The sequence below is a fragment of the Poecilia reticulata genome, chromosome 17 (genome assembly GCF_904066995.2).
Source record: "Poecilia reticulata chromosome 17, P_reticulata-male-v2, whole genome shotgun sequence".
NCBI lineage: Eukaryota > Metazoa > Chordata > Actinopteri > Cyprinodontiformes > Poeciliidae > Poecilia > Poecilia reticulata.
Window position 1 is genome coordinate 3769373 of NC_088846.1, and position 18689 is coordinate 3788061.

The window sequence follows — 18689 nt, forward strand, 5'->3', positions numbered from 1 at the left end:
AGTCACAAGGGGGCGCCATCTTCCTGCTTTCTAAGAATAATTCTGTTCCAAGATCCTCTCGTTTGCAACTCAATCATTTCAGTCTTTCTCCGTTTTCCTAATAAGTTTTCTTCCAGGACAGAAACACAGAAACACAGAATACTTACCGACTTTAGTGATTAAAGAAAAAAAAAAAAACTGCTCGGAACACTGAAGTATAAAGAGTAAAAGTATTTTATTTAAATAAGCATACAAAAGAAAAAACACTAAACTAAATACAGAGTCTATAAGGCTACAGTTGACTTCCCAAACATCCAAAGCTTGGTGCTACAGTATGTGAAGCTGAAAATAAGCTCTTATAAAAAAAAATTAAAAAAACAATATGGATATCTACATTGTAACACGATGAATGCATAATGATTTACCAAAGTAGCAAATGTCCTGTGTACATTTCCCCCAGTGATTAAAGAGACCCAGAATAATAGTGCCAGCAGCATGTCACCCACCTGCCGTGCGAGTCTGGATAAAAGGAAAACACGGTAAAGCAGGACTGTGAGCTGAAATGTCTTCGCTGAGTTCTCTCAGTCTGTTTAAAAACCAGAGTGTGACGGCTGCTACACGTAACATCCAGCTAAAGCAGCTTTTCAGTACCCAGCTTTATGGAAAAGACATTGTGCAACATTTACAAACACAACAGTCTACATATATGTATAATATAGAAAGTGACGGTGAAATAAAAGGGACCAACATGAAGGTTACAAGGACGACTATGGAAACATGGCGCCACCTAAACAGGTTTAATGTTAACTAATGGGAGTGAGCAGCCGCTTCTCTGGTGGAGTGTTGACGCTATGGGGGGGAGGGGGGTTGAGGTGATGGGTGGGAGGTGTGTATGAGAGTAGACGGGCGTCTGGGACAGAGTGTAAACTATTCTTGGGCCTCTTTCCCAGTCATTTTGTAGAGCTCAGTGGGCCCATCAACATGGGTGATGGTGGTGGTCAGCTGGATGTCTTCTCCGCTGGTGGCTCCACCGTCACCTACACACACACACACACACACACACACACACAAATCATCAGAACCAAAATATCCAGCCACCACATGTCGGTCCTGAAGGGGAAGCAGCACCTTGCAGATGTCTTTGTAGCTCTCAAAACTTTGCACATTTTGGGATTTTAGGTTGTGTTTATGCAGTGGGGAAAAACGATGCATGTATTCCAAGTCCAATGGTGAATCTGTGGCTTAAAAATTGAAAAGATTTTAAAGCTGATGTGTTCTCAAATGGGGGAAAAGATACACTGATGCCAGCTGGTAGAACTCCCTGCCCCTTCACACACACACACACACACACACACACACACACACACACACACACACACACACACACACACACACACCAAAACATGCCTCTATGAAGTATTTGGGTTGCAGACTCTTCCTTCCATATGAAGCTGCTGTGGAGGATTTCCACCAGCATAAACTCCCCCAGCTCTCTCAAACATGAGCAGAATCTGGAAAGAGCGCCCCCTCCCATCAGGTGATGCCTGGCAGACTTCAGAGAACGCTTCTACAACTTCAGAGCCTCTTTTTTTTTTTTTTTTCTCGTCTCCGACAAGAGACAGATGGATGGTTTTCCTTGCTTCCTTGTGCCGCTCTCCCCCTCACCACACCGTTTTTCCTCTCTCCCTGGAAACCAGCCCGGAGTCCAATAGAACCACCGTCACAAGCCAAGGACAGCCTTCATTTCCCCTGGGAATCTGGATCCCTCTCAGTCACCACTAGCTCCCCGCCAAACTAAATCTCTGGATGAATCAACAGCTTTAGTGCACAGGTTGGACTCTTGCTCCATAAGAGAGCAAAGTGAGAGTGACCCAGGACTTAAAGACAAATAAATTAAAGCTCTCAGAAAAGCCAGTAGGAGTATAGTTACCAGCAATGCACTGACCACTTGACTGCTCGTTTCCGTAGCGTTTGTGCGACGGAGCATAGAGGAACATGATGGCAAAGACGTACAGGTTCCACATCCCATAGATGCCGGTGAAGAAGGCGCTGTTGACCTGCACCGTGCGGTCCCCCCAGTGCCAGTGGCCCTCGTTCACCTGGAATCAGACACACATCACTGCAGACCCGGCTCCAGGGGAGGGCTTTAATTTAATAAGAATACACAAATGTTTATGTAGCCTTACAAGTAAAATAACTGTTTATTAAAAAAAAAAAAAACTTTAATGATGTAAACAGTGACATGTAGAAAATGCTGAGTAATTATGCTCAGATTTGCAAAAACATGAGCTCATACTTTGCAGAAATCTAAGAAGCTGATGTTTCCGCTCTGCAGGGACATTGTATCATTTTATAACATAATCAAGGAATTATGTTCACTTCAGTCATCATAAAAATGCTACATGTGTCAAATATGATTTAAATTAGGAAATAAAAATAATTTTAATGCCTTGAAATTGGGCCTCTGTCTCTTTAAAAACTCCTGCTCTTGCTGAAACTCTGCCTTAAGGAAGCCATCCCAACATGGCTCCTCTATCAACCCTTTATCAGAGTTTTTACCAGCTCTGCACTGAGAAGTAGCTCCTATAATGAGCTCAGCAGATTCTCACTTCCATTAGCAGATGTTTGCTAGCTGCTGCTGGCTAGTCTGGATCTGGATCTGCTGCGTTGCTGCTAGATCAGCAGATACATTTTAGAGCGAGGAAGAAGTCATCCGACGTGAAACTATTACACACATGGTTTCTGTCAGGCTTCTTCACACCAGTCAAAAACCCAGAGGCGTCCAATCAAAAGGCTGACCTGGCTGATGATGAAGAAGATGATGGTCATGGCAGCACAGGTCAGTGTGACCAACATGAGGAACTTAAACCTGAAGATCAGACCCTAAAATTGGCGAGAAAAATAAATGACAGGATTTAGAATCACAGAGATCATCAGCACAATGTGCGTTAAAAAACGGGACGAGTTTATGTTGAATGCAAATATGAACAATTTCAATAGATTTTGAGCATCCAAATCTACTGACTAGTGTTAGTTTCATGAGACAAGCTGATGAAGGGAACATTATTATCCTTCAAGTTAATCAGTTTGAGTTTATTTTACAATTCAATTTTGAAGACAATATAATCTACATGTACCGTTTCGTAAAATGTTTACTGCATTTCATTTCAAAATGAAATAATGTAATCAATACTGATCAGGCAGTGTTTTCTTTTTTCCAAATATTGTCTTTACCAGTATTTTATGAAATACAGGTTTTAATTAAGGTAGTAGTAGTTTTGAATCCAAAAGAACAACATAACAAGTTTATCCCATTTGTGCATCAAAACATGTATCCCTAGTCTAAGGTTTTAAATGAACTAAAACAAATAAATATAACTGCATCAGAGCACCCGCTGTTGGCTGATGTGTGAATAGTGGGAGTTTTTGGCGTTTATGTACTTCATGTTTTGTTTTTATTGTTTAGTCTGCCGGTCCCTAACCAGAGATACAGCGATGTACTGGGGTAATTGTAGATAGGGGGAGGGGGACAAAAAAAACAACAAAAAAACACAAGTCAATATCCACCAAAAAATTTACATTTTGCGATTAAGCTCAGAAATTTTCTAGAAGAATCTTGGAAATCTTTTTTCTAGAAAATGTCTAATTAATCTAACATTTTCAGAGTTTCTTTCTCTAGCAATTTTTTAACTTTCCACACTAATATTTTCTAAGTTTTTTCTAAAAAGAAATTCTGACATCAATCACAAAATTTTAATGAGTTTCTTTGGAGGGAATTTGCAACATGCCCAATAAACCGAAATTGAAATTGACAGGTGAGGCTGTCAATCTGCCAGAAAACTACAGACGGTGCACCCCAGTTTTCCCAAAACCACTTAAAGATATAGAAATGTTAGAGTATGTGTGTGTTTATCTATTAAACAATTCAGACCAAACCAAACACACCTCATAATGCAGGCGTCTGGCCTTGGACATAGCAGGCAGTGAAGTCCTTTTACCACTGATGTTACGAAAGACTTGGAACACCATGAAGCAGAGGAACAGGAAGTAGAGACAGGCACAGATTCCTGCCACTATTATGAAGGACATCTGAGGACATACTGGTCAAGGAAGACTACAGCACTCGCATTTAAAATATTCTTATTGTCCCGTTAATGTTTAAACTGGCCCGTCTGTCATGAGAAACAATACATGGATTCATTATTTCACAGCAGTGAATAGAAGAACTGAGGCCAAAATACTTTCAAGTCATGAGGACTCAAAATGAATAAAAATCAATAATAAATTCATATCTGCAAGCTGGGCAAAACAGTAAAGCCCATATATATTCATCATAATTAGTCTCTATGCAATGCCTAACCATGCGGCACCACAGAATTGTTCCTTATGATAATCTGGATTGATTCAGTATCTTGTGCTGGTCGATTCTGGTAGTTGAATCAAGAACATCATATTTTTTTAGTTTCTGAACTAAAACCGCTTACACATTTGAATTTTCTTTCTTCCTATTTGTTTCTGCTCCACAGGGTTTAAAAAGGATACAGCCAGCTCCGTCCCTACGTCTGAGGCCCAAATGCTGTAGAAGGGATTCGTTAGCTGGACACCTCTAGAGACACAAAAAGAGTGACAGTGGTGAAGGTCTGTTAATAGAAAACTTCTTTTCTTTTCTTCATTACACTTTGCAGCTCACCTCTCACACATGTCAAAGATAAACAGGCAGAAGGAACCAAATACAATCGGCCCGACTTGCTTCCAGTAGACTGAGAAACGGTTTCTCTCCATCTGGTCCTGAGAGTCAAGAGAAACACAAAAGCAATCACACCAGGGGGAAAAAAAACAAAAAAAAACACATCATTCACAAAATGTGACACAAAACTACTTCACTGAAAGTTAAAGTGTATGTTACAGCTTCATTAGCTCCGAATTTGTACCTAAGCTTCAAGAAAACAAAGATTTTGTCATATTCTTTTTCTAAAAGTAATCTTTAAACTTATCAAATGTATTCAAGAAGGATCCTAAACCAACAGGCATGTAGATTCTAATAATTAGGAGTAAGAACAAAGTGAAAAGGTTGGACAAGTAAACTAACAAAAACGTCCAATATGGAAAAATATGGAATTTGGAAGGTTTCCAACAAGTCAACACATTGTAAAGATTAATGCAAACAGGCCACAGTAACAACATTACTCAGTGTGGATGCTGTGGCTGAGAAAAGAAGACTAAATTGTCAGAGTGAGGAAGAAGTTTGAAGTCAGTTTGGTCAGAAAAAAACCTTCTAACCTTCTGACACACTTTACAAAGACTGGAGCAGAACACTATTATGATCTGGGGACAGTAATGATCCATGCTCAAATATTTTTACCATTATGGTAAGAACGTTTGTAACTGTCACACTGCAAAAATACAAAATATTACCAAATATTTTTGGTCCAGTTTCCAGTGAAAATATCTTTGTACACTTGAAATAAGACAAAACTAAGTAAAGTAATTTTTCAGCCGTAATATAGGAGCTTGTTTTAAGTAAATCATTCAATAACCTTGATAAAAAAAAAAGTTCTAGTTCTACTTTCAGATTATTTCACTTATAACAATAAAAATGTTTTGATGTTTCAAGTGAAATAATCTGATAGTAGAACTAGATCTTTTTATCAATATTAAGGAATTATTCACTTAAAACAAGTTCCTCTTCCTCCCTGAAAAGTTATTTGAAATACGACAAAGTTAACTTACAAGTGTACTAAGATTTATGCACTAGAAACTAGACCAAAAACATTTGGGAATATTTTGTGTAATGCGATCAATAAAGTATTTTTGAAGGGAATTATCTTAAAACCACACTGCAAAAATCTTAGCAAGCACTGTCAACTGTTCAAGCATTTAACAGAGACAGTACCATGAGATGTTCACCACAGAAGATGATCCAGAAGGACAGCAGCATGGAGTAGAAGATTCCCTGTCGGATGTCTCCGAAGAGAAGCATCCAGGTCCAGTTGAAGCCCACAGAGAACCACTCCACTGGGATGTTGATGAACGTCATGGAGATGCCCAGAGCAAAGATCACCCTGGGAAAACATAAATACAATTTAAAGCAAAAATAAATAAATAAATAAAAAATTCCTTTTAGAAGATGGCTTTTCCCTGGCAACCAAATGTCAGCTACTCAGGGGAATGAGCCTGCTGGCACTTGATTCTCATCTTTATGATGGTTCATATTTCAGCAGGAAGCCGAGCTGGACAGCAGGTTTATTAAAGAACAAACTGCACCAAGCCAGGCTGCTGGGAGTCATGATGAGGGAACTCAGAAAATATTTACCTTCTCACAGATTTACTCTTTATACTTTTTTCTCAGAAGTAAATGTTTCAGATCAACAAAATCCTAATATCAAACAATAGAACCAGGTTATACTTTAATAATCCTCCGAGGGGAAATTGCTTATTTATTGGCAAGCTACTTCCATCCAAAGTCTTAAATATAAGCAAATACAAATCTAATCGTATACATTAAAAAATTTACATAAGTGTGATATTCTAATTAATTTAGATATATTTATATATCCCCACATCACTCTGCTAACAGAAGCCTCTACATTCAGTATCTTTATTTGGCAATTGAGAGAAAAACGAGTCCATAGCAGACAGACGTTTAGAAAAAGAAAAACAATTTGATGGTCCTTATTAGTGAGCAGGCAAGTCTCAGCATGCAATGTGGAAATGAAAGGGCAGCGATGTGAGCAGAGAACATGGTGGTAAGCTGAAACATGCAGGTACAAGCACTCACTGGTGGAAAGCAAACATCAAGGTAAAGTCTGCTGGAAGATAAGTTTTCCTTGAAGTTATTGCGATAAACAATAAATATTGTTGTACTGAGACCATTTTCAACTAAAAGAACACGTTCTCAAAGATCAGTAAACTTTAAATTCTAATAAACATCCAACACTGGAACTGGAAGACATTTCAAACATCCAAAATAAGTTCATTCTGAATGAAAAATCGTTCCTGAATAGAATTGCGGCCCTAAAAATTGATTAAAAGACACTGAAAGATTCCCATCTCTAATAATCATCATCATTCCAGGGCCTTTATGTATCGATCCAAACTACAAAAATCTGGCATTTTAATGCAGCTTATGCAGTTTTATCACATAGTGAGTCTTTTTAACCCAGAGCTTCCCTCATTTAGAGGGAATCTGAGGTTTATGCCGATACCTAGAGGCTAAGCATGGCAGGAACCTCGAGTGAAGCTTTTACAGCATGAAAAAATCATATACTATCCACAAATAGGGCAAGGCGAGTCACACTTCTTAAGAGCTTGCTTGTCATCTGGGAATAAGAGCGCTGAGCTGGAAAAGACAAGTGGGATGGAGAGAGAGACTGTGCATGTCTGTGCATGTGTGTGCATGTGTGTGTGTGTGTGTGTGTGTGTGCGGGCTGCATTTGCTTTCTGGTAAGCCGGAGTGTGTGTTGCATGTGCAACATGCATCTGTTGAGTGCTGGAGGATTTCGTAGCATGTTTCACACTTGGCCGGCTGCTTCCTGCAGTGCAGACCGCTGCCTCCGTACTGATCTGTGGTCCCGGCACAGCAGGAGGTTACACAAACGCCGGGCCCCTGGACTACACTACTTACAATACCTGTTCCCAACAAGTCCAATTCTTGGATTTTACAAGGGATTCTAGTAATGTGAGCATTTGAATGGTGTTTCTAAAGAAAGACAGAAACGCATTTTAAAAGCCGCTGTTCCAGGTGTTGAATGTTTGCTGTTTTGGTTTAGTGCAGCAAAATTTACACTGCAGGTGATTAAACTCACCAATGATGCAAAGAGGAGATCAGAGTTTATGTTGCTGTCAACAACATAAACTTGCTTCATGCTGTTAGTGTCAGAAAGGGTGTCCTCCAAAAGTATTCATAACCTTCAGAGGGTTATTTTTGATTTTAAAGATTGATTTTTAAAAGTTGAACATATTAAACATCATACAACTATACAATGCCTTGAAATTGGGCCTCTGTCTTCTGGAGGTCATCACAACATTTCTCCTCAATTAACCCTTTAACAACGTCTTTACAAGCGTTGTACCGAGAAGCAGCTCCTATAATGAGCTCAGCTGGTGTGCAGTTACACCCGATGTTTGCTAATTGATGCCAGCTAGTCTAAAGGAGCCGAGCGGTGGATTCATGGTGGACGGCTGCTCTGTGAGGCAGAAGCTCTGAAGCTTGGAAACTGCAGCTCAGAGGAGGAGCTGCTTCTCAGAGGTTTCTCCCAGGTGTTTTGTACAGCTGAATGGTTGCCATGACAACAAAAGGATTTCTCCAACATGCAATGAAAAAAATCAAAGCAACGTTGCAGTTATGTTTTTGATGAGAGAACATTTTACATAATAATGCCCCTTTAAACCAAACTCTTCAATCATAATGAAAATTGATATATTTTTCTGGTGTTGAATAAAATATTGATATACATTCTCAAAATCTTATTTATAAGATACAATCCTCCTCTTATTTATTAAAATAATAATGCATTTTATTTGTGAGCACCTTTCAAAACATCCAAGGACACTTTATAACATTAAAAACACAAATTAAGCAAAAGAAATAAACAGTTTGCAACCACATGACCACTTTGCTCAAAGGAAGCATGGCAGAGCCTTTACTCTGGATTCCCTCTCTAAGGGACAATACATTGTATTTCTGTTCTTTTGTAACTGCGGTTAAGGAAATAAGTGGCTTACTTTTCCAGGAGAACGGGCGGTCTGGTCATGAGGGTGATCCGCCTCCAGTACCAGATCATGATGATGAGGATGCTGGGTGTGAGGAAGGTCTTCATGGCGAACCAAACCTGAGTAAAACCTCCGTTCTGATGGATGCTCTTGAGAAAATAAAAACCATCATCATCATGTAGTGTTCTTTTCAGCTGTGAATGGCCTCCAACGCCAACACACACAGTCACCGCTATTCTATCTAAAAACACCAGGAGCAGCAGAGGAAAGCTTACCACGAGACGAATGTCTCTGATCTCCCCAATCCCAATGTTGACCTTCTTGCGCTCGTTGACTGGCAGGCGGATATTGATGAGGTAATATTTGTGAGCCACGCTGCCCACCTCCATGAACGGCAGGGGGTCGCATACGTAGTAACGGCCCTCGTTCTCAATGGTCTGGAAACACGAAGGCAGCAGCAGGTTGGAAACACTTTCACCACTGGCTGCCACAAAAATGCATGTGCTTAAGGGAATCAAGGAAATTTGGAGGACAAAAAAAAAAAGTTTTGTGCAAGGATGAGATGATTTTTCATCTAAATCGGAACATGAAGAGTTTTGCACACAATTGTAATGAAACACAATGAAAGATTGATATTATTGTAAAAATCTTATTTGTTCTAAACCAAAGCATAAAAAAAAAAAACAGGAGAGGTTTAACATGGTGTAATGCAGAACTAAAACACAATAAACTGACCAAAGTGCTGTACAGGTAAAATAGGCAACATTGTGAAATAAAATAAATAATGACGGACTAACAGGAGAGTGTTCCACAATGTAGGAACCTTAAAGCAACTAAAATCACTTAGTTTTCAGATCTTAGATAATAGATTAGTGAGGAAAGCTGATGCCAGACAATTTAATGATTTTAAAAACCAAAAGTTAAATCTTAACCTCTTAAAACATTCCCAGCTAGAAAATGACATGTACAGTTCATGTCAACCGTCTCAGAATGAGTTGTATTCCACGTGTTGTAACATAGAAGGTTAAAAACAGAGTTGTGTTGCCCTCCGCAGCATTTCTTTACCTTTTCAGCAGTGAAGTTGCAGTTCAGGTTCCTGTGTTCAAACGAGTGAGCCATCTCCGTCCACTCGCTGAACAAATCGTCTCTGTAGGCCAGGCCAACATCGATGGTGACTACTGCTCCTTCCTCTGGAAATCACAATCAGCACAGTGATAGCTAAACCAGCAGGAGCACCAAATTCTCTGATTTAGTCTTTAAAAAGTATTCACACCCTGGCCTACATGTAAAATACTATGGCTGACAGCTGTGCTGGACCATTAAAGCAGGGGAGCTGGACAGGGTTGATGGGAGGATGGCTGCAGCTCAGGTGAGGTCAATAAATTAAAATAAAAAACTGCAAGGCTGTGAATGTTGCAAAACCACTAAGATCAGGGACGCACCAATACACTTTTTTCAGTTCTGATACCGATAAAGATATCCAAGGTTTAGTATCGGCCAATCAGATACAGAAAAACAGTGATGAATTCAACAAAAATATTTATTTCTTTAAAGACAGACATGAATGCACTGAATTACTAGTGTGTTTGATAACTCTGCATCAATACAGCTCACCTACATACACCAACAGCTTCACAAACATGTAAAAACAACTTTAACTTGCTCAGTCAGTGCAATTAGGACTAGAACAACTAATGTAAAATAATAATAAAGAAACTGATAAAAACAACAACATCTTGGTCAAATATATAAAAACCTGAAAAACTTTCTTTCAAATGGTTCAGAAAGTGAATTGAGGAATTCTGAATAAAATGTAAAATAAACAAAGCATAACGTCTCTCAGAGCACAAAGCATAGAATTACAATGAATAGATCCGCTTTTATGTTGAATTTTTTTTCCCAATATGAGGACTGATATAGATATTAATATCGTATCAGTGCATCTTGATGTATAAATGTTTTTTTTCACGCGGTTCTGAGTTTAATTCACGTCAGGCTTCAGTGCAACGAGAGCATCTACTGATTTTGACATCATCTGTCTGTCAGTGGTTATGATGAGTCACCACAGCAAAATTAGGTCCTGGTGACAGACAGCCATGCAGCTCAACTTACTGAGCAAAACGTGCTGAAGTCGGTCTGACAGTCACATTTTAATTATTTTTTCTCCAAGATGCTTAATTATTTAGCCTCCTCTCTCCACAGGGACCCATATCTGCTTGATAAAACCTTTAACTGGTCCCCAACATCCCAGCTCAGCAAGTTATTATGCATTAAAACTCCATCTTTAGATCATGTTACAAAGCAGAGTGTTTCCTCCTCCAGCTCTCAGGAGTGCCTCTTGTGCTACGAAGGAAACACAGCGTAAAGAAGAGAAAGGAACCCAGTGGCCTGAGCTGGAGAAAAGGGGACAAAAAGGAGGTTAGGAAGAAAGAAAGAAAAAAAGAAGGATAGAAAGGGGGAGAACCAGATGAGAGCTGGCAGCAGAGTGTCTCTGCAATGCTCCTCCGCCGTGCCACTGGTCGAGCCGGACGCCCTCAAATGTCAGCTCTCTTCAAGCAAACATTCCACTCCGACCCAGAGGCTATTGCCACGGAAACTAAGCCTGCTCAACAGCTGTGTAAGGCTGGAGACAGGCCAGGGGGTTGGGGGGAGGGGGGGGGGGCAGGTAGGTGACACAGATAATATGGGCAACACTCATCAGGGATGAACGGGATAACAACTGAAAAATAAAACAGGGCAGCCCAAGCAGGAGATGCTTTGTGTTCATTTGTCAGAATCAGCTGACCTTTGACATCACCAGCTTTGATCAGGATTAGAACAGGTTTAAAAGGCCAATTTAATAAATACGGCACACCTGGCTCCACTGGTTTCAATTCCTTTTTTTTTTCCCCTGATTCAATTTTTTCCTGTTGTATTTTTTCCTGAACTCCATAGTATGCAAATATGGTCCAAACAAAAAAAAGTAACAAATTAATAGATAGAGGTCAACATTTCCTGTTATTTTGTATCACAGACTGCTGTGATTCAAACAGAACGTTGGTGTTAAAAAGTGTTAAAGTATACTTCCTGGCTGTGCTACATTTCACAAAGCATCTCGCCGTCAGAAACATGGAATAAAGCACACCCGTCTCCCAGTGCGCCAAAGCACCTCGAGTTACTCAAAAAGATGAATTAAAATGAGTCTACAGCATCTGGCAACGAGAGGCATCTGTGGACTTGGCTGAATCACTAATTTGTTTGTCAGTAGGCCAGCCTGTAAACAACTCAGACTCTTGACACATTCCCGCTGAAGCCTGCCAACACAGACGGCCAGAAAATTATCTTCATGACTCGGCTGACGTTGTTTAGATGAGCTACAACTCCAACAGAATGACACGTTTTTACTAAATATTTTACCAAAAACATTCCATTGGTTCCATTTCGCGGTTTGGATTCAAAAGTGTGCAAAAAAAACCCTAAACACATTCTTGTTTTCTAGATTGCAAAAAGATTCACATTTTCAACAGTTTACCATTTAGACAATGAAACACAGTTAGAGGCTCTTTCCCAGAATAAGCTCAGGATAAAAAACAGCTTTTTAGTCTTTTTACTTCAGCCTCCCACCAGACAGGCTAACTGCAGAGACATCATCTGATACAGCTTAAGACAATGCAAGATGAGGTCAAAGGTAAACTCCACAAACTAGATCCACGTTAGAACTAAACTGTCTGACAGTAAAAAAAATTCCTCTGAATTCTTCTGGCGTTTGCAAACAAAGGCTGAAAAAAAATAAAAGGAACTGCAATGGAATTTATAACGAGTGATTAGATTTGCCAAAGGGTAAATATTGCCAAGAGCTTTTTAGTCACAGAATATTTTCTTTCAGATTGTGAAACTGTAAAACAGTAAAGACAAAATGTTGACTGATTAAACCAGATATTCAAATGCACTGGAAAAAGTTTTCATCATTTGCTGTATGGTATTAAAATACAGCATACAGCAATACAAGCTAGTTGAAGGAAACCCAAAATGTATTGCACAGCATGACTGAGATACAATTATTCCACATACTAAGGAATGTATGTAAACATCTGAATTTGAAGAAATCAAAAACACACACAAAAAAATTCTCTTATTTTTGACATTAAACAAATGGACATAATTTGGGTAATCTCAACTGGTCAAATCCAGTGTGATTTAATGTCAGGCAGTTAGAAGAAATAGTTGTTTATGTCACACACTGTAAACAGCTGGTTAACTCAATACATGCAAAACCGATGTAGAGAAAAAAAAATTACACAAGAAATTACTTCTAGGCAGAAGTTGATACCTTTTAATTCTAACCTTCAGTATATTCCTCTCAGTCTAGTAAAACCTAATGCTGCGGCCCTTCCTAAAGTTTCCTAAAGCTGCTTTGGTTCTCACCGATCTGGTTGTACATCTTGAAAGCGATGTCAAACTGCAGGATGACCAGCATGAACTGGAACCAGGGGCTCATCTCGTTCTTCTGCATGGGAATGTGTGCGGCGAACACGATGTTGTTAGCTTCGATCCTCTTAGCCATGGCCTCGTCGAACGTCTTGATCTTCTCACACTTGTTAACACCCCACGGCATGAACCACTTGGTCTCCTGTGGGTATTTGATTTTGTCCACACACTTTGTTGCCAGGTATTCCACTGCACTGGTGGGACTGGGAGCTGTGGGACAGATAGAAATGCTAGGATGAACATTACAATAAGTACTGCAGGAAAGCTTCACTCTGAAACCTCTACAGCCACACGGTTTGAATGAAATTAGCAACTGAACAAGGTGAGTTCAAGTATTTTCTAAAACAATGTAAAGACAGTTCCTGCTCACTGAGGCAATAAGAGGTCAGTGAAGAAAGAGGCACCACTTTCTGCATTCAGATTCATGAGCTTCACAAGAAGCTGATAGTTTCTATTCGCATGACGTCACTAAAACGTCGAGTTCCTGCTGAGAGAGCTCAAAGTAGGATGTGAACTTTGTCAGTTTCCAGGTGGAAGCATAAGGCTCATTTCCTGAGATGTAGATGCAACGGCAAAAGAAATTTAACTGAATCGACTTTATTGCCACTAGGATTGCACCAATCGATAAGCCCCTGATTTTCTTAATTTTGGCCGATTGGCAGGTACTCCCACATGAAACCAATCTTAGCCACTGATCATATCTACATCCACAAAGGTCCAAAAATCAGCCACTTTCCCCTTTTGCTATGCCGCAATAGAGAGCGCCCGTCAGACTGACCTGCCCACTAGGTCACGTCTACGGTTAACAACAGTCACCCCAACAGCTGCGTTTACATTAACCGTAAAATTGTGCAAATTGGAATTACAAAAATAAACCTGCTTAATGGAATCACAGCAATCTTCAGGAAAAAAGAAAACATCTGTAAAGTTTTGCCGCTGGGATCAGGTGGTTTTATTTGGCCAATGAATTAACAAGACTGAAATTTAAATACTTTTTTTGCATCACACGAGTCACATGATCAACATGATCAGCTGGACATTACTACTGGTGGAAAAGACGAGAGGAAGTGGTAGGAAGATGATTGCGCAGCAGGTTTTTTAATAAACTATCGTGGCAAGCTTATTCACGTGAGATTTTAATTGTGTTTCTTATTTAATGGACACAGTCCAACATTAGCGAAATGCCAACAAAGTTTGGCAAACATTTGTAGTGGAAATGCAGCCAAAACCAGAATCGGCAGGTCAGGCTTTTAAAAGATCAGTGATCAGCCAGAAAACTCCAATCATTCCACCACTAATTGTCGCAGAACAGCTGATAATGTCTGCAAGCACAAAAGCCTTTTTGAGCTGCCTCTCTCTTTCACAAGTCAACCGCGACAGTCGACCACATTGTCTGAGAAGTTGTGCTTAAATAAATGAAGTTGCCACAAAGATGCAATAACAGCAAATGACTTCAACACCCATTGCAGAGCCAGGTCCTGCATTAATCACAGCAGACATCAAGTAAACATCTCAGGACTGTCTGCACAAAACGTATACAGCAGCTAAAGCCACTATGTACGCTTATATGGCAGCGCAAGACAATAATTAAAAAAGAAATCCATTTCATTTTCAACTTTGAGCATCGGCTCCAAATATCAGCATGGGAAAAGCATTTAGAATCCCTGGTTGGTTTGTACTTTAAGTACAAAACAAACAGAGGACACATTCAAATAATAAGACTGAACAAACTTAAGAAAATATTAAACTGTGTTGAATATGGTGATAACAGAAATTATGGCAATTAACTCAAAATTCCATCACTCTTCTCACGATGAGATGATGACTAATTTAATATGATGCAGTTTTTATGTGTGTGAGGTTGTTTTTGTTTTTTTTACTATATGCAGTTTTTCAGCATATGCTTCTACTGGACAGGAATATTTTCCTACAGTAACTACCAAATCTCAATAATCTGACCATAGTCCTAGACAAGCCATTTTTAAATAATCAGAACAATATTATACAGTTTATTATTATAAATAAACTAATTATTAAAAAGTGTTAAAGTCTTTCTGCTTTGGGTTTATATATCATACATAAACAGTACAGATACGGTACTGGAAAAAATATTTTTTCAACTAGTTTTAATAATTAAAAAAAAGTTGCCGGTGGCTGGTGTCTATGGCAACAAAACCAGTTCATTGTAACTTCTTAATGACTTCACCACCTAGCCAACCACCTCTTTACATAAAACTTTTTATAGTATAATAAACAACAATTGCACAATCAGATTTTAAATACTTATGTTGAAATTATATATTGTATGATATTCGTGGCACATTATTACAATTCAAAAACATTACATTTACTGCTGTAAACTTAAGCTAGATCCACTGGTGTTCATACATGGCAACAAAAGGAAGTCCCCAGGGAGTTTAATTACCCTGGGGTGAACCTGTGAGTCCAGCAGGTCCACAATCATGGCCGCCCCCTCAGCCCGCTTGACCCCATGCCATGCCACCGGGTTTGTCGGGAAACAAGAGGGAAAAAGAAAAAAAAGAAAAAGCTTTCTTCTCAATTACTCCCGCAGCCCCTGGCCGGCGAGCAAACACAAAGGAATCTGGCTTCATTAAAACCATCTCAGCCAGGAAAAAGCCAAACAAGCCAATTTATCTGAAAAGTAGCTGGAGATGAGAGGGACTGTGGGAAGGGAGACGGACTCTGGAAGTTCCCAGGTTCAGTCCAAAGACAAACCCAGGTATCTTTAGCAAGAGCTCAACCTCTAGCAACTTAGTATAAATGTGTGTCAGAGTTAAAAGAAAAAGAGAAAAAGACAGAGACAGACAGAGAGAGAGAAAAAGAGAGACAGAGAGAGATAGGGAGAGAGAGAGAGAGACAGAGAGAGACTTGATATGAGGAACCCTGGCATCAACTCCTTTTCAGACCTGAAGGCAAAACTGAAGATTGACAGCTGGGTTTGGGGGGTTTCTGTGCATCACTGTCATGACGGGAAAAGAGAAAGAAAAATGTAGGCTCCTTCTTCTAATAGAAAGGAATTTGGGGAAAAGGGAAGATGCTCATGGGGGAGTAAAGGGAAGGTAGAGATGCTGCCTGAGGGCCCCACACACACAGCAGAGGATGCATACAGGAGGAGGTGAGGCTGAATAAATTAACTGGAGGAAAGAACTTTTGAGTTTGTTTCAAAGTAGTGCAAATTTAAAGGGGACAGCGGTGCCTAATTTGAAAGAACAATGCCCTAAGCAGAAATGCATTCGTGGGCCAAACTCCAGTTAAGTTCAGCACCTAACAGAACCACCTATTCCCCTTTTATACTGTCCATAGTTCACACTTTTTACCATTTTGCATTTAACAAATTGTTCATTTTTTTTCCACTGGTATTTATTTTCTGTAGTAATTTTAAAGAGCGTTCCAAAGAGAAAATAACTGGATATAAGGCTGAATATTGGCTTAAAAATATAACCACGATATACATTTCATATAAGTCGATACATAATTATCGATTAGTTTTTGTTTTAAATTTCTGAAATGCTGCCTAACTGGGGGCGTGACCTTTCCAGTTTTAACCAGTTTTCACTCCCAGCCACATTTTTTACAAAGGCTTACATGGCCCAGATGTTTTGTGGACCCCAAAAACATGCAAATATATACACATTTTTGTTTTGCTTGCAAATGAAATATTTTATTAAGGTTTCCTAAATAAAATACTACGCCCAGGTGATTGGTGGGGTTTGCATGCCTGGAATGCCCTGCTCACAGTATTTCACTTTAACCATGTTACTGATATTAATAGAACAGAGTTGTTTTGATCTAAGGATAAAATGATATCTGAAATAATCAGTCAATGAATCAACAGATATGGCAAACTTTAGACAGTGTGGTCAGTTATATTTATGGTCAGATTCTTGTGGCCTCAGTAAGCAGCACCAACATAAATCTCATCTCTTTTAACAGGTCGTGTCTGATATACTCCTGAGAAAAATGTTTCCCATAGCTCCTTGTCATGATTTCTTCTTGGATGTTATAAACTTGGCATTATTACTTTAAGATTTTAGGACTTTATTATTTATAGAAAAGGTACCATTATGTGGACATTTTAGACTAAACCATTTCCATGTAGACTAAAGAAAAACTTATGTGGGTAGGGCACCAAGCTTGGCTTTAGCCCAGGGGCCCACATCCTGCTAAATCCGGCCCTGCCTCCAGTGTAGTTCAAAGAAAGGAAGGCAGCAAACACTTTGATAGGCAGGCAGTGATTTTAGCTGAGGGTGCTCTCCGCCAGCGTCGTTAGCTACAAGTTAGAGCAGGTCGGCTATTATTTCTGTGAAAAGCTTTTTTAGACCGATAAAAGTTAAGTGCAACGTCAACAACAAACTATTTTAAACTCCGCGTTTTTTCCCCGTTTCTGCCGTCTGCGTTTTCACAGGCGCGCGGACACCCAGGCGAGCATTAGCTAAGCAGCAGATAAAGTGGGAGAAAGGAGAAAAACTTACCAATTAACCCGCCGACCATGAAGGCGAGCGCCTGAAACAAAAGCAGAGTAACTCCCAGTATGACCAACTTTTTGGTGCTCATGTTCTCGATGATAGCTCCCGCCATTGTGAAAGAAATGTGTCGTTCAACAACAACAAAAAACGAGCGAAAAACAAATATTACTGTGGTGGAAGAAGGAGAAAACGCTACATCCACGACAAGCAGGAAAGACGAGCTGAGCTGAGCTGAGCTGAGCTGAGCTGGGCCCCCTCCACTGCTCTGCTCCTGCCTTTCAACTTCGAAGGAGGGGGGGAAAAAGGCAGGAATCACATGACCGAATAGCGCTGTGCTTTATCCCCAAACAGCCAACACACACTAGACCGGGGAAGATCTGCGGAGCGCCACCGCATTGCAATAGAGGCTAGTAATGCAGGTTACGGTGCTGCTAGATGCCTGGAATTGCGCCCCCGCCTGCGGGCTATTTAAAGGAAGCTTTCAGGGGTCCCATCTCACCTACTGGTCAATAGTCGGCAACAGAATGGAATTTTAACACATTTACTTTCAGTATTATGAGTTCATCGATAGAAGTTTGCAAACAATACCCCTTTAAAATTGCTAGCTTTCTTATTTATTATTATTTGTACATAAAAAATTAGCATGTTTTATAATTTCATGTTCTTCTCTGTTTTAGAGGCTGAATGCGGGCTTTTGAAGCACTGACTCCAGTCCATGCCTTGTGAATCTACCAAATGCCTGAATTGTCTTTGCTTCACAGTCAAATCAACACTGAAGTTAGTTCTGCTTTGTGTACACCTTTGTCTGCCACTTTTACCTTCCACTCAGTTTTCTACTCATTTATACACTTGGATTCAGCCCACTGTGAACTGCCAGTTTTTTTTAGGATAAACAATTTTTTTTCTGTAGATTATACTCATTGTGGAGCTGTAAGTGAGGTATAAGTATCAAGGGAAGGCAAATTGCATAATACGTTTCTACATTTCAACAACTAGACTATTCAAAGATGTTTTACATGATGAAAATATGAAACAACAAACAAA

At 39.7% G+C, this 18689-nt stretch overlaps 1 protein-coding gene across 2 annotated transcripts; it reads right to left on the reverse strand.

Moving 5' to 3' along the window:
- Nucleotides 1-197: 197 nt before the first annotated feature.
- wls (Wnt ligand secretion mediator) lies at nt 198-18059 on the reverse strand. 2 transcript variants are annotated; one of them, XM_008433377.3, is made up of 12 exons: nt 17652-18059; nt 13096-13368; nt 9757-9881; nt 8967-9128; nt 8704-8840; nt 5873-6041; nt 4670-4767; nt 4522-4585; nt 3925-4068; nt 2779-2862; nt 1925-2078; nt 198-1016 (listed from the first exon to the last, which is right to left on the reverse strand). In XM_008433377.3, the coding sequence occupies exons 1-12, from the start codon at nt 17755-17757 to the stop codon at nt 907-909; spliced, it is 1626 nt and encodes a 541-aa protein (XP_008431599.2). In that variant the 5' UTR covers nt 17758-18059; the 3' UTR covers nt 198-906. The 2 variants fall into 2 exon arrangements, with proteins under 2 accessions (XP_008431599.2, XP_008431598.2); XM_008433376.3 differs by having other exon boundaries at nt 1910-2078; nt 17652-18056.
- Between the last annotated feature and the right edge of the window lie 630 nt (nt 18060-18689).

Excerpts from the sequence above, each read along its gene's own strand:
- wls (XM_008433376.3), bottom strand. The coding sequence starts at position 17,757 with ATGGCGGGAGCTATCATCGAGAACATGAGCACCAAAAAGTTGGTCATA. Across the intron at positions 9,129-9,756 it reads GCAACTTCACTGCTGAAAAG|ACCATTGAGAACGAGGGCCG; the intron begins GTAAAGAAATGC and ends TCGTGTTTCCAG. Across the intron at positions 2,863-3,924 it reads CCAGACGCCTGCATTATGAG|GGTCTGATCTTCAGGTTTAA; the intron begins GTGTGTTTGGTT and ends CGCCAATTTTAG.